Source organism: Harmonia axyridis, chromosome 5, assembly GCF_914767665.1.
Source record: "Harmonia axyridis chromosome 5, icHarAxyr1.1, whole genome shotgun sequence".
In the NCBI taxonomy this organism is placed as follows: Eukaryota; Metazoa; Arthropoda; class Insecta; order Coleoptera; family Coccinellidae; genus Harmonia; species Harmonia axyridis.
In genome coordinates, this window is record NC_059505.1 from 30,504,829 (window position 1) to 30,519,715 (window position 14,887).

At 36.0% G+C, this 14,887-nt stretch overlaps 1 protein-coding gene across 4 annotated transcripts in view; it reads left to right on the forward strand.

Moving 5' to 3' along the window:
* Positions 1-1,856: 1,856 nt before the first annotated feature.
* The window catches only part of LOC123681333 (dentin sialophosphoprotein), a 41,267-nt gene continuing 28,236 nt past the window's right edge, over positions 1,857-14,887 (forward strand). The window contains exons 1-4 of one of the 4 annotated variants that reach the window (XM_045619675.1): positions 1,857-2,248; positions 4,505-4,960; positions 8,133-8,282; positions 14,392-14,570. In XM_045619675.1, the coding sequence (XP_045475631.1) occupies positions 4,627-4,960; positions 8,133-8,282; positions 14,392-14,570 (663 nt within the window). In that variant the 5' untranslated portion in view covers positions 1,857-2,248; positions 4,505-4,626. Of the gene's footprint in view, positions 2,249-4,504; positions 4,961-8,132; positions 8,283-12,720; positions 12,850-14,391; positions 14,571-14,887 lie in introns of those variants that run through there. The other 3 variants (XM_045619676.1, XM_045619674.1, XM_045619678.1) reach the window with 3 other exon arrangements.

Genomic DNA, 14,887 nt, shown 5'->3' on the forward strand with positions numbered 1-14,887 from the left:
TTCATCAATAGGTAAAATATACATCAGACAAAAACTTCACTTGCAGAAATATACAGCCTAAGCAAGCTTGTATGCTGTCATTATCTGCTTTTACAACTGATGAACATTCTCCCCAGTTATACAAAAAATCAATACATTTGTTGAAAGAGAAACAACAAAAATGTAGATTACCAATTGAAAGGCATAACAAGCCAAAGAAATGCAAAAAAAAACAGAAAACAAAAATTATGCCGATAGGATGGCTTCGAACCTATCGGAATTAACAATTACATAAATTCGGAGATGATATCTGAAAATTTTACTTTTTACATTGGTTGTTGATTTAAGTTCTTGGGAGAGGAGGTTTTAATTTTTTTTTTTTTATCAAACTCCAACGCATTTGAGTAAAACATCAAATCATCAAAAAATTTTTTCGTATACAACGTATATTGAAATGTACCATATTCATATTCGATAGACATATCGAATTCAATCTCCTTTCTAGCAACATCAACACTAAAATATTTGTTCTCTGTGTCATCCAATTCTGATTCGAAGCAATCCATTATACAACTACAATAGCAAAAGAATAGTAAAAATATAGTAAAAAAAAAAATTCCACAATCAAACTCTACAACAATTGTAGGCAGTATGTACAGTGAAACTACCCCGATAAGCGTATATGAACTAAACCTATATAGAAATCACCTACATCATACAACATAATAATACAATTCAATTCAATCATTATCAACTCATTTAAACTAAGGAATCTACGTCCTGTTTATCATTAAATGAAATTACACCTTTTTCAGTTCTAACCTTAATTATACCATCACATTCTTGGGAAATTTCGCTATGGCATACTTGAATATATCGATTCTTTTTCTGGTTGGATCTTCTTTCACAAAGACCTTTGATCCCACAAAAAGTTTTCTTGATGAGTAAAATTCACTACGATATGATTCATCTAAAAATTTGACAATAATCGGACGTGTTTTGTTTTTAACTCTTTTTCCTAAACGGTAGCAGGATTTTATAAATCGTGCATCAATGTTTACCATTTTATCTTGACACATGGCTATAACTTTCTTTTTCAGATCCGAATTATCAGATTCCGGAATTCCAAAAACAATAACATTGTTTCTTTTACTTTCCTGTTGTAAATGTTCCAAATAAGACTCGGTCTTGTGAAGCCTTGATTTTAGTTCTTCCAAATTTCGATCGGTAGAAGGAAACTCATCATCTTGCAATCGAAAATTCAACCGTTTAAACTCTTCCTCCATTCTGTCCTTAATCTTGAGCATTATTTTCTTAGTAATGGTATCTAAATAGCAATCCAGTACGGCCACTACTGTCCCTTTAACGATTCCTTTCAATTCTTCTATATTATAAGCTATCCAAATTTGTTTTTTACTACTCCTCATAATACAGGGTGTTGAAAATGTAAGCATTAAAATGTACAACCTAGTCTGCCCCTGGTGAACTAAAATAGTTAATTTAAATTTGAGGGCAGTATTTGAAGAGGTCATTACTCCTTACGGTAATTCTTTACTTTAACGCCCATCATATCAAATTTTCTTTAATTTATATTAAATAGTTTGAAATTTATTACAGTAAAATGGATTTCCAGCGACGTCATTCAAGAGGCCGTTTCTCCGTTGGGAGGAGGGCCGCTAGGAAAAAAAGTTATGGGAACTTGTCAGAATGCCAGAATGGTCTCCAATATCCGATAACGGATTGGCACTATCAAGAAGAAGAACTTGTCATCTTGTTTTTTTACGTTTTATCTGAATCCGAGAGATTTCCCACATTTTCCCGGACACCCTGTATAATACAAAACCAAAAACAATCGTTACTAATAAAAATCGACGCCTCCAGTTGGGTCGGCTGTTGAACTCTTATCTTCAAATCTCCACCCGTAGTAGACCTAACATTATCATCAAACGTTCAGAATCGCCAATGAACCGAAATATTCCACGCCATATCATTTTCCTGCGAAGAACCTATCAATTACTCAATTCCAAAATGTCGGAGCTACTTTAAATGTCATTACTTCCTGTCGATAGTGTCAATCGATATCGTTGATTTTCCGCAGTTTCTCACAGTTTGAGCGAACACCACCTCTGCCCGTTTGGGAAAGTGAAGTTTCTGATTCTGTTCACTGAATTCGACATTAATTATTATTGTTGTGCATGAAGTTGGAGTGAAGTGAGCTAGAAGTGTGGTTAACGATGGGGATCTTCAAACGATCACCGAAACAGAATAGGTAGGCTATAAGTGTTTGCAATGATAGGAGTTGGCGCCATTAGCTTGAAATCTTCATTCCTAAAAATATCCTTATAGTTTTCGGTATTATTTTTTCATATTGGTTATTGTTGTTTTATGGCATCGGTATCGATACGATAAATTCCAAATATTTCAACTTCTCAATAGTGTCAAGTACCATAATCCAGAACTTTCTGCTTTTCAATATAGATGTTACCATTTTCAGAAACTAAAAGTCCCTTACTCAATTTACATAATCATGCAAAAGAATTACGCAATAACCACTTCCATGTGATAAATTTATTCCTCAAAACCTTCGACAACATCTTATTAACGATTTAAAATCGATTAATGCTTTACTTAGATTGAGCAGTAGTTACTCAAAAAGTCTGTCTTTTATTTATACATCCTAATAGCATCTTATGTATTCAGAAACATTCAATATTCTTTCAACTGTTCAGGAATACATATACCATGATCAGTTTCTGAGACAAAATCAGCAATAGCAGCACTTATCGATCATGATTATGCTCCTATTTATCAACAATATTATGAGTAGTTCATCCTTTATATACTAACTGACGAAAAAACTGCAACATCCAGAAGAAGTTTTTCAATTTCTTTCTTTGTGAAACATAGATAGTATAGCAAGAAGTAAATGATTGAAATTTGGAGAAAAAAACGAAGGGTTTACAATTTTTTAAATAAATTCGTTAATAATGTGTTTGTCCACCGCGATTATCTATACACTCCCTGAAACGTCTCGGCATTGATGCAATAAGATGGTCTATTTCTTCTTGAGGGATACTATCCCAATCTACCTCTACTCCATGTCTCAGAGCCGCCAAAGTCAGTGGGAGGTGGGGTAAATTTCCAAGCCTTCTACCCATAATGTCCCAAACCTGTCTATGGGCGGAAGATCGGGGGATCTGGGCGGCCAGGGCAAAAGATTTACATGGGTCGCTTCGAAAAAGTTTATGCTAACTGTAGCAACATGAGGTCGGGCATTATCTTACTGAAATATTGTATGTTCGAGCTGGTTAAGGTGAGGGAGAACATATGACTCCACTATTCCTTGGAGGTAATGCAGCGCTGTCAAATTACCTCGAATAAAGACTAAAGAACTACTTGCATGTGCAATAGCACCGCATTCCATAACGCCTACTGTCCGATGTACAAGATGCTCAACATCAAACTGAGGTTTCACGTCTTTCTCCCCGACATCGTTTAACCCTTCTTCGGCCATCATGTGCACCCAAAGAGAATCGAGATTCATCAGAAAAGATGATGTGAGGCCATTCCACATTCTAATGTTGCCGGCGATGCTCAACCGTCAGAGGTAAGACAAGATGGGGTCGATAATGCTGCAGTCCAAAAGACCTTACCGGGGTTAAAAAGTTAGGAAAGTTACAGGATGACCTTGTTCTCCTAACCACTCATCAGTCAAAGATCGAGTTGTCGCAAATCGGTCTCTAACGGCCATAAGTCTTAGACGTCGATCTTGAACTCCATTTGTGGCCCATCGACGTCCGGTGCCTACACTTCTCCAATTTTGGGTATTATCAAAGCACGCTTGACAACATATCATAACAGTAGTTGGATTTCTGTTCGTACGGTTAGCGATTTCTCGAAATGACAACCCCGCCTCCCGTAGACCAATAAATCGACCTCTTTCAAATTCACTTAGCTGGCGATGAATTCCGCGTACACGTGCTCTAGGTATTTTAACTACAACTGAATATCGACTTTGGATCTCCTCGAACAGCTGGTTTGTTGTAAAATTGAAGTAACAAAAATTGTCTACCCGAAAAAACCTTCACGGTTTTCAACATAAATATGTCAGCTTATCCTGTAAATTTTTACACAAACCAGTCACTACACCGATACGGGGAGACAGAGTTTTTGCTAAGGTTTTTATCTGTTCTTCATATCATACGTTGAAATGTATGATGCCCCGTTTACATTTCCTCTGCTAATACTGAAATTACATCTACACATGCTTTGTTGTTTGAAGTTGATAATTTTTGTATTGCTCTCAAAGGAATATATATATAACAAAAAAAAAATTCAAACAGCTCCTTCTGTGTGTTGCAGTTTCTTTGTCAGTTAGTATATGGTTCCACCAACGCACCAAAAACTATTGTCAAATTATTTCCTAAATGGTCACCTAATAATCAAACGATTTTTTGTTACATCGTTTATTTTTTCCAATCGTATCATCCTTCCCGTTTTTTCCGCCTTCCATTAATCAAATCAGGCTGCGTTCCTTTCCAGAACGTCCGTTAATAAAAATAGAACGCGTACTACATAGGTGCAGCTCATATCGGAACCAACCGGATATCGCCTTATCATTACAAAGCCACCAACAGCGCCCGAGACATGTACAAAGAACGCTACCGCGTGAGACAGCTGGAATATTGCAACAAACAAATGTTCGGTAACCTCATCGTCACATGCCCGAACCACGTCAGTCAGATGCCAAAAAAGTTGATACAGCCAGTTCCGATCACGGTTAAGCCGGTATCTACGCCGCAAGAGATAGTGAGGAGGCACATGATGGAGGCTGAGAGAAGAAGGGCTTCGATGCTCGTGGACCAGCTGCTGATAGACATCCACAACAGCATCCAGCACACCACTGATTACAACTCAACCACCAGCGGAAGGTCCTCGCAGAAGTTTAGCAGGTCTATGACGCACGATCTGTCCAAGAGAGGTGAGTTTGTGGTTTTTTCGTTGCTTTGGGGTTTTTGTGGCTTCGGATGGACAGTGGTTGAAAATCTTTTGATTCAACTGCTCCTTTGCCAGTTCAGAGTTTCAGAATTGAAGGATAGAGCAAAATCTCAGGGCTACCTGACGTTACTTATTTTGGGTCGCATTATAAAGTATTTGTTGTATACTATAATGGTATCGATACTCCCTTGTTTGAGTCACGAACCAATTTAGAGGTATCAATGCCTGAAGGTACATAAATACATTACTAACACTTAAATACTCAAATTGTTTTAAGAAATCCCATAAAAAAATCCCACAAAATCTCATCCAAAATTGTGAATAAGTATTGCCAGATTTATTTACATGTTTTGTTGTAGGTATTGTCATAATTAAATCATGTATGTTGAATTCCAGTTCATTTTTGGATTCAATATAGATTTTAAACTACAATCAAAAACTGTTAGTAGGTGTACGTTATTGTCTTACTAATATCAGTTATAACTAGTACTGCATATTGGGTTCAGAAAATAAGTAATGTTTGGTTACCCTGGGTCTTACAGAACTTAAAGGAATGCTATGCTATGTATTTTTATACATTATAATTATTTTTATGTTCAACTAAAATGAAGAAAAGTTTATAGATATGTTATAACATAAACAAAAAGAATTATTAGAAAAATTTGGCTCAGTTTCTAAAGAAAAAATTCACTCTTAGAGTTCGTTAGCAATCTTAAGATTTCGATCAAAAATAACGGAGATAAAATATTGGTTAAACTGTAATAATTGCTCTTCATTGTTAATATGTATATTGATAAATCGTTCGATCTTTCAAGATGAGATTATAAGAACATCAGAGGAACTCTATATCAGAAACTTGTCATTCAACATATGCGATTCATTCAAAAAAGTTCGAATTTTGAGAGTACCCCTTTAACAACAAAAAAAATCTAATGAAATCTCTCAACAGTTTCGATAAAGTTCGTAGTTTTGTATTAATTATGCTTAACTTCGTTGACCAAGAACTTTTGTAATTTTTCATGGATTTCGATTATTTCTACGCCAAACTGAAGATAAATTCTTTGGTATTTACAAACTACAGAAAAGTATTCCAAAAATGTTGATAGTTTATTTATACCTACAGGGTGAATACAAACCATGTGTTTGTGGTTTGTAGTCCAATTTCTTAACACCCAGTGGAACAGTTCGGGAAATTTGTAGTGTTTACACTCAGTTTTTTACAAAGACCATCGTTTTCGCCATCTATTTGTTTTTATTTCACCTTGATATCTTGATTTATTTGGAAGATATACGTATTCAAATAAAAGCCTGGAATTTTATAAACACACCAAGTTCTAAGGAGAGGTTTACCGACTATATCTGGACGAATCTCATATCAAAGAGGTTCTGTTATGGTATGGGCCGGTATATCAAAAGCTCCACGTACCGAATTATTATTTATTGAAAACGGAGCTCTAAATGCTCAACGATACATACAAGATGTTCTTCAGGAAGCTGTAGTCCCCTACGCTCCATTGGTTGGAGATGACATTTAATGGACTCATGTAGCAAATATTGTTAACCAATATTTGGATGAGATTGATATCCAATGATTAGAATGGCCAGCATGTAGCCCGGATCTGAATCCGATTGAATATCTCTAGGATAAATTTAAAAAAAATCATTAGTCGTCATCCTATACTACCAGGAACACTTGACGAGCTGCGTTTTGCGTTTCAATCTGAATATGACGCAATTCCTCAAGATCGCATTATTCCTCTTATCAATTCGATGTCTCGGCGATTGCGTACAGTTATTTCCGCTAGAGTTGGCAAACGAAATATTAAAAAAATGCCAATTTCAATTTTATTTTTGTTTCAAATCACTATAGAATATTAAAACATTACCAATCAAATTTTTCCCTAGGATTTTAGTCGAAAAAACGTATCATCAAAAGAAATCGAGATATTAAGGTGAAATAAAAACTGAAAGATGGCGGAAAAAATTGTGTTTGTGAAAAACTGAGTGTGAACTTTACAAATTTCTTGAACGGTTCCACAGGGTATTGAGAAATTGCACTGGAAAAACAAACCATTTTTTCACCCTCTATAAATAAGCTACCAACATTTTTGGAAAACTTTTCTAGAGTTTGTTTCGAACAAACAAAAAATTCATCATCAATTTGGAGTATAATCAATTGAAATCGATGAAAAATTACGAAACTTCTTGGTCAACGAACTCCAGTAAAATTTCAGGTGGCTCAGTGTTTTCGCCGGTGATTGTATTAATACGTCACACAAAAAAACCCGATCCTGGTGCACAGATGGCACCACTAGTGCCATACCATTTTTTTTTGCATTAGTACTAAGCTCTAAAGGCGGCCACTCACGAGGCTACCATGTTCGAGCGTTCGGATAATTTTACAGTCGGGCAGCTCGGGACACGACCGCACGACTGTAAATCAGAGAATGAACTTGACTGCCCGACTGGAATCTCTTGGACGCTTGGCGTTCGAAGTCTCGAAAAAACGCTTCGTTAGATGCGGGTCAAAATTTCAGAACAGAGTTATGCCTGGATCGAATTATTGAAGGTTAAGTGGCGCTTCATTTGTTGTTTGTTTCAAAATTGGATAAAAACGAGTTTCGTGGAATTTTATAACATGTTTTTTTGGTGGGAAAAAAAGTGTGCAAGCAAAGCAATTACTTGATAAGCCTTTATAAGCTCTGCTACATCGACAACAACGGTTAAAAAGTACTCCAGGGAAAGAAAATTCGCTTGATGAAGAAGTGATTGCCGCGGTTGAAACCTATTTCGAAAACAAAGACGAATCATTCAACAGAAAAGGTATAGAAAAGTTAGAGTAGCGTTGGAGTACATGTGAATCTGTTGACGAAAAGTCGAATTTTAAAGAAAAATGTGTTTTTACTAGTTAGCCCCCGTACTTATTGAATGAATTGTTTTTCATATAGATCGTAACAGATTCGATGACAAGTATCCGTCAAGGATCTGTTCTAGTCTCCTAAATATTCGGAAACTCTCGAAATTAAGTTCGTATGATATGCAGCTCAGTCTATTGCTCCAAAATCTAGGACATCCACCACTGTGAATATTCTCAACACTTACCCTTGATATATAATCGTACACCCTCATTATAGTCCCCTTATCTCCAATTTCAGACATAGAAGACCTATCCGCCCTTGTGGTCCTCCTCGGCGGACAAATTGAGCGGGTTGGTGTCAAGTTAGTCCGCCGTCTGAAGCGTCGCGAGGCCCTGCGACGCCAGCAGGAAGCTCACTGCGACGTCATTACCTGTCAGCTGAAGAGACGTAAGTATGCGTTGTTGTCGAATTTCTGGCGAAATCCTACAAAACTAGGAAGTGATCGAAGTTGATAACAATTTTTTTTTCAAACTGACTGACAATATCATCGAAAAGTTCTACTTTTTGTCCACCAGAGGGAAAAGTGTAGACTACCAATGATAACTATCAACTAAGATGTCTAAAAATATGGTGAATGCACTCGTTAGTTTTTGAATGGAATGACATTCGATCAAATTGAAAATATAAGTTTTATTTCGTGGCGGCGCCGCAATGTCATACCTTTTTTTCCTTTGATTTTGACAGGATACATCAATTAAAACCCGATCCTAGCCAATCAGAAGCTTGAACTAATATTCTCAAAATTGGCAAAACAAAAGCTAATCAGTCCATACACCAGGTTTTTAGACATCTTACTATCAACTATTATACTTCATGTCTGTCAAAATTAATTCAGCATGACAACCATAATCAGGCAAATTTTCCATTAATCGATCAATTTAGCAATCGTTATGATTAATGTTTCGAAACATTTGAAAAAAATTGCATATTTTCTCTATTTCTGTATCATAATGAGTTCATTACAGTACTAGAAACAGTGCTGTAACGAACTCATTGCAGTATTGTTTTCAGTTATATTTTTCGTTTTGTGGTTGTCAACACAGACTTCGAATCTCATCAAAATTCAACACACATCAATTGTCAATATAATAATTTGGATTGAAAGAAATGATTTGCGACATTATTCGCAATTTCTTTTAATTCTGTTGGTGTTAAATCGATTTCGACAGAGATAATTCACGAATTTAATGCATATTTATAAATTATTTAGAAATTCCGAACGTACGATTCGAATTCAAATTCCGTAATCTGTCAATTTTTTAACAGTCACACCAACTGCCAAGATACAATACAAATGTCACTAGTATGTATAATCTGAATTTTTCATTGAATTTCGACAATATTTCACAAAACTTGACTGAAATACAGAAAATGTCTAATACTCGTTGCAGAAGGCAATTCCAACACTCATGCGTTGAATTTCGCATTGGTGTTGGAATAGGGGCCCATTCTGCAACTCGTTTTAGAATATACTAAAAGGAAAAGTGACTTTTCATGGCTCGCCTTCAACACAGGCTCCTCCTCATTGAATGGTTTACTATTACTTTCACTTTTAAAATTTGAGTTTGATCATATGAAATTGGAGTGTACAATTTTTCGATGTGCCGTTTTCTGAAAGAGCGCATTGGACAAATTAAATCTTTGTAGGTTGTAGAATGAGGTCAATCAGAGAAATTCAATCGATGAAAAGACAATTTAGGTCTCAGCTATGTCAATAAAACTTGAATCACATTAATTTAAAATGATTTTGATGTGTTTCAAATCGATTTTATACTCGCTATTACGACAATAACATGAATGTTTCTGTTTTAGTTAACGATCATTAAATATTACATAATAGTTCTTAAAAGAATGTGGTTTTTTCAACTAAAACAAGAATTGTATCGACTTATGAATATTCAAAAAAAGTCCCTCGTTTTTCAGTCTTATCAGTAACCAGCTGGACTATTTTATGTGGGTTCTATGTTCATCTTGAGCATTTGCATTGAAACATATACATAATAGATAATTGGAAGAACTAGTTAAAAGATTCAGTTTCCTACACTTTCATTAATTTGATTTAAATTGTGATAGAGAACATCTTTGTGTGACAACCAAAATGCTCGTGTGGTAGGTGCATCTATCAGTCTATACACTTCAGTGATGGTTGATAAGTGCTTCAGTTATCGATATTCGGAATTGAATCTTTAATCTGAATTGTCTTAGTTCGTCACTACCACATTCAGGCTTAGCTTAATAACAGCTAGTTTCGTTGTCAACCATCAATGTTGGAACTGACAGAAAACTAATTTGGCTTTAGCCATTCCATTTTCCATTCAGCTTCACTAGCAGTCACTATTTCTACTTCTGTTGTGGAAATTACAATAGTTGAAGTTGACTACCAAGAAATACTTCCACCACCATACCATGCATAACAAGTAAGAAGTCGAGTATTCTATTCTAATGTCTTCTTCTTGCTGATCATCACTGAAGGCCAACTGATAAAAAAAGATGTGGCCTAATTTGTCATCTTCTTTTATGCAAGAAAAATATGTATTCCGTCTTTGAAGAATTCTTCTCAACATAATGACTTTCACACCACTGATTGATTCTTGTAGTAGAAAATAGAAGTTGTTGAAGGTTTTCTAGGTTTTTGATTCCACTATGATATTTGTGTCATCGGCATAATTTATCAAGGAAGACTGGTTGGCATATCGTTCACGTATACAAAAAAAATAGAGGAGCCAGGATGCTCCCTTGTGGAACCTCTCCAACTATATGAGACCTAGCAGATAAATACTTAGAATCCTTGACATTGATGGAAACATATTGGGTTCTTTCTGAAGGGTAACTACGAAAAAAACCAGCTGTTTCTTCCTAATACTACAGCAGTAAAGCTTCCGCAAGAGAACCAACTGCGAAATGCATTCAAAAGCCTTTCTTACGTCTATAAATATTCCCAGCGGCAATTTTTTCCTCTATACAATCAGTGAGTTGCTCTATGGGATTAAAGATAGCTTTTTCTGTCCTCTTGCTGATGAATCCATGTTGACTGCTAAGACTCCCACTGTGTTGCACATGATATAACGTATGAAACTTTCTATCACTGGAGCTATAAAAACGTGCCCAACTAGAGCATTGGAGATCACACAGATCATACAGATATCATACCTCCCGATCTAGCGATAGAGAAAGTGGCCTACGAGGTCACTCTAAGACTATCTGGGGAAGATACCGGCAATGAGTGAATTAGGAATAAGAGAGCCTAGTTTTCCCTGACGTATTACATACCATCAGCGAACCTTTCCATTGACGGGATGGTGAAGAAAATTAGCAACGAAAAAACTTTCATTCCGATACTAAATAGAGAAGAATATTGGGAAAATGAGTCCACAATCCCAGTTCTCAAAAAGAATACCATGAAATGGTACACAGATGGTTCCAAAACCCCGATGGGGACTGGTGGTGGAGTATCGTTTGGTCGCTATCTGTGTGTCTTTCAGGCATACTTGAAATAGAAAGATTTGTACAAATTAACCTAGCAAGAAACTGTCAGCAATGTGATATAGCGATACATTTTAATGGTCAGGCTGCAAACAAAGCACTGAGCTCACATATTATTGATTAAAAGATGGTATTGGAATGCCGACGAAACCTTAATGGAATAGGCATGAATAACAAGGACTTTTTAGTCTAGGTTCCCGGCCACTCAGGAATTAGAGGGAATGAAGAGGCCAACACTCTTGTCAGAAAAGAAGCACAAACTTCTTTCATGGGCCCGGAACCTTTCTGTGGCGTAGACAAATGAACTTACAAGAAAGAATTTCAGGAGAAGGAAAAAACCGAAAGAGAAACACTCTGGAAGAATCTTTCTGGTTTGTATCACTCCAAAAAGTTTCGTCGAAACTTTGACTCTGCGAGATCCAAGAAGTATCTAGATCGTAATAAAAATATGCTACATATTCCTCACAGGGCATTGTCGGCTTAGGAAACACCTCATGAGAAAGGGTCTAACAGAAAATGACGAGTGCAGATTCAGTGGGGAGGAGGAAGAAACTCCTGATCACCTGGTAATGGAATACCTCGCCATCACTATCCAACGCAAAACCTGCTTTGGACACGAAACTTGTAGAAGTGAGGAATTAGCCTCCTTGAAGCCATCCCAGATACTGGCTCTCATTAAAACTCTGGAACTGGAAGGCGAGCTGTAGATCACGTTATAGAGAAAATAGCTCTGATTGGGGGCACAATAGACCATTAGGTCGTAGTGAAACGGAACCTCCTCAATTAAATCTATCTAACAAGAGAAGCTATAGCTTGTGCATATGGCGTATATGCCACATTGCGTCTGAAATGAAGAATTGAGATCCTGTCCGTTCTCGTCCCTTCCCAACTAAAGTTCATAAAATTATAAAATTCTTCATATAACTATGTAAATAAAATGAGATTTATTGTTCAATAGACTGGAAGATCTACAATATATCATATCATAGGTGTCTTGTAAAGCGTATTACCACATCTCTGAACTAGTATATAGACAGGTTAATTTCAAATTTAAATCTTACTAATACTGAAGTATTACTCAAAGTAGTAATTGGTGTTGTTATTTTCTTCTTCTTAGTTACTTAAAATTATTTGGTGCTGTCATTTTTCTTGTTTCCAACGTTTTTTTACCTCCATTTTTTTCCCGAATCTTCCCCTAAAGTTCCAACTTGGCAACGTCAGCCCAAATCGATAGTCCTCTATCCCTATTGACGACGAGCCCATTTCTACGTCACAACCCTCCGACGCGTCGTCTTTTGCGTCGGACAAGGAGGATATCTGCTCACGTTTGAGAAAAAACGATTACTATTAACCTTTGCGATCCAAGTGACAGAACTTCATGCAGTTTACTTTCAGAGATGTTTGAAGTGACGCGTCCACATGAGTGCTTTCCTGAATTCGCTGATGAAAGCTGCAAGTGGGTCCAGCACTGGTAAGCTGATTTTGAGGACTGAATAGAAGGATAGCCATTGAGACGAGATGAGTTTCATTCAGAATTTTTTGGTTATGGTCCGCCTCGTTTTTTTCCGAAATTCGTTGTTTCAAACGATCAAAATTCACTTTTTCGCGGATTAGCTATCGCTAACGTATTGACAAAACAGCTGGGAAACTAAAACAAAGGGGTATAGCTGTTTTGAATTGCAAATTTCGCTCAACATATGGTACGTGTCAATTAAATGCATGTATTATCTTGTTAATCATAGTATACGAGTTAATCTGTATTCAGCTATTGTGATCCTAGTGAAATGAACTGGGTTATTACTGTCCCGAAATAGATATTATACTCGACGATGAGTTTTATCAAAGAACTTCTGCTCTCTCTTTCGAACAACTTTTTAACTGAGATCATTAACTGCTGGTTAGATTAACGTACTTCAAGTGTTACTTTTTAATTAAGTTCGAAGAAGAATATTGCAATAGCTCGACATTCAAAGAAAAGTTTAAAAGTGCTTCTGAAACGACTGTTGCAATGGATTTATGTTGATGTATTGTGTTTAAAAAATTTTCTGAAGTACAAAACACACTCTACAATAGAAGAGATAAGAAGCCTAAAGAACGTGTTCGTAATGAAATTGTACTAACAGAAAACTTTTATGCTCAAACAATCACAGCACCTTTTTTTCAGACATTTTTTCATCTAAAAAGTCATCATACTAATCTATTGATTAAATATTCCTTTTATCTTATCGAGGCAAAGCTCATAAGTCCAACATATTCCAAATGAATTTCTAGTATAAATGTAATTCATCCTTATCCTCATTTCTGTTATGAAGAAAAATAATTATAAGAGTATAATATAAGCACCAAATATTTTTTCTGGTGATACGATCCTCATAAAATCAGGCATGAACATTCGGGTTTTTATTTTACATAAACCAACTGAATTTGAATGCATAGTTACGAGAATATTGGGTATTATTTTTCGATATTTACTCAAATTTTTCAAATGCCACGTGATCAACATTGTTATTGTTGTTATTTTCCATCCACATGAACAATTTAAACTTGGCCAGCTGTGTTATCACAGGAATATTTTGTATTATTCTTTTTAATTTCCTCTGGTCTGGTGACGCGATCAACATGAAACTTTACATGAAGCTTGAAATTGTTGTTGTTCATGTAAGTGCAAAATTTGAACTTGATCGAATTCATAATTCGATATTTATGGGATCCCTTGTCAGATTCTGCCTTTGAAAAAACCCAACCGAGGCATTCTTGATTCATACCTATTTTAAAAAATTTTATCGTGTACTTCGTACCGTTCTGGACAGATGTACAGAATTGTTTTTGACCAAGAATTCGTCATCAGTGAGCCGAAATTTATAGTTTCGGACCATCTCGGCTAAAAATACTAAAATAAGGAAGAGTAAACAGATCGCTCAAAAAACAGAGAATTATGATTTTGAACTGTTTTGCTACAATAATTCTAAAATACATTAATCTTTCTTAGACTCATATGTATTTTTGTTTTCAGTCCTGCCGAGCTCCCCAAAAGAAATGTGTTTCACAGTGAACCCCCAAGCTGGAGAATCAAGTTTTTCACAATGGGTTACAGCCATGAAGATGGTTGCCCAACTGCCAGGAGGTATACCACCAGAATTTCGAAAAAGGTTATGGTTAACGATGGCAGAAAAGCATCTGGCTTCGAAAGGGGTAGGTCAAATGAAATCGAATGTTACTCTTTTTTAAGCAAGTCTGATGGCGTCTCTTGATGAAAAATATTCAGATCAACTTTTAGTTTTCTCAAATTTTGAACTCCAAGTAGCAGATCATATTTAACAATGCAGCTAGTCAATCTCTCACTTGTACTTCTTAAATACCTTTTCAGTCTTTTGAGGGTAGAATAAGTTCTTTCTGGCAAGACCGTCGATACTGGTAACGTACAAAATATTTTGCGTGATATAGATATGTTATAAAATAACTGCACATAATATTTAGAAAGTACCGATATTCTACTAAATTTCGAATCG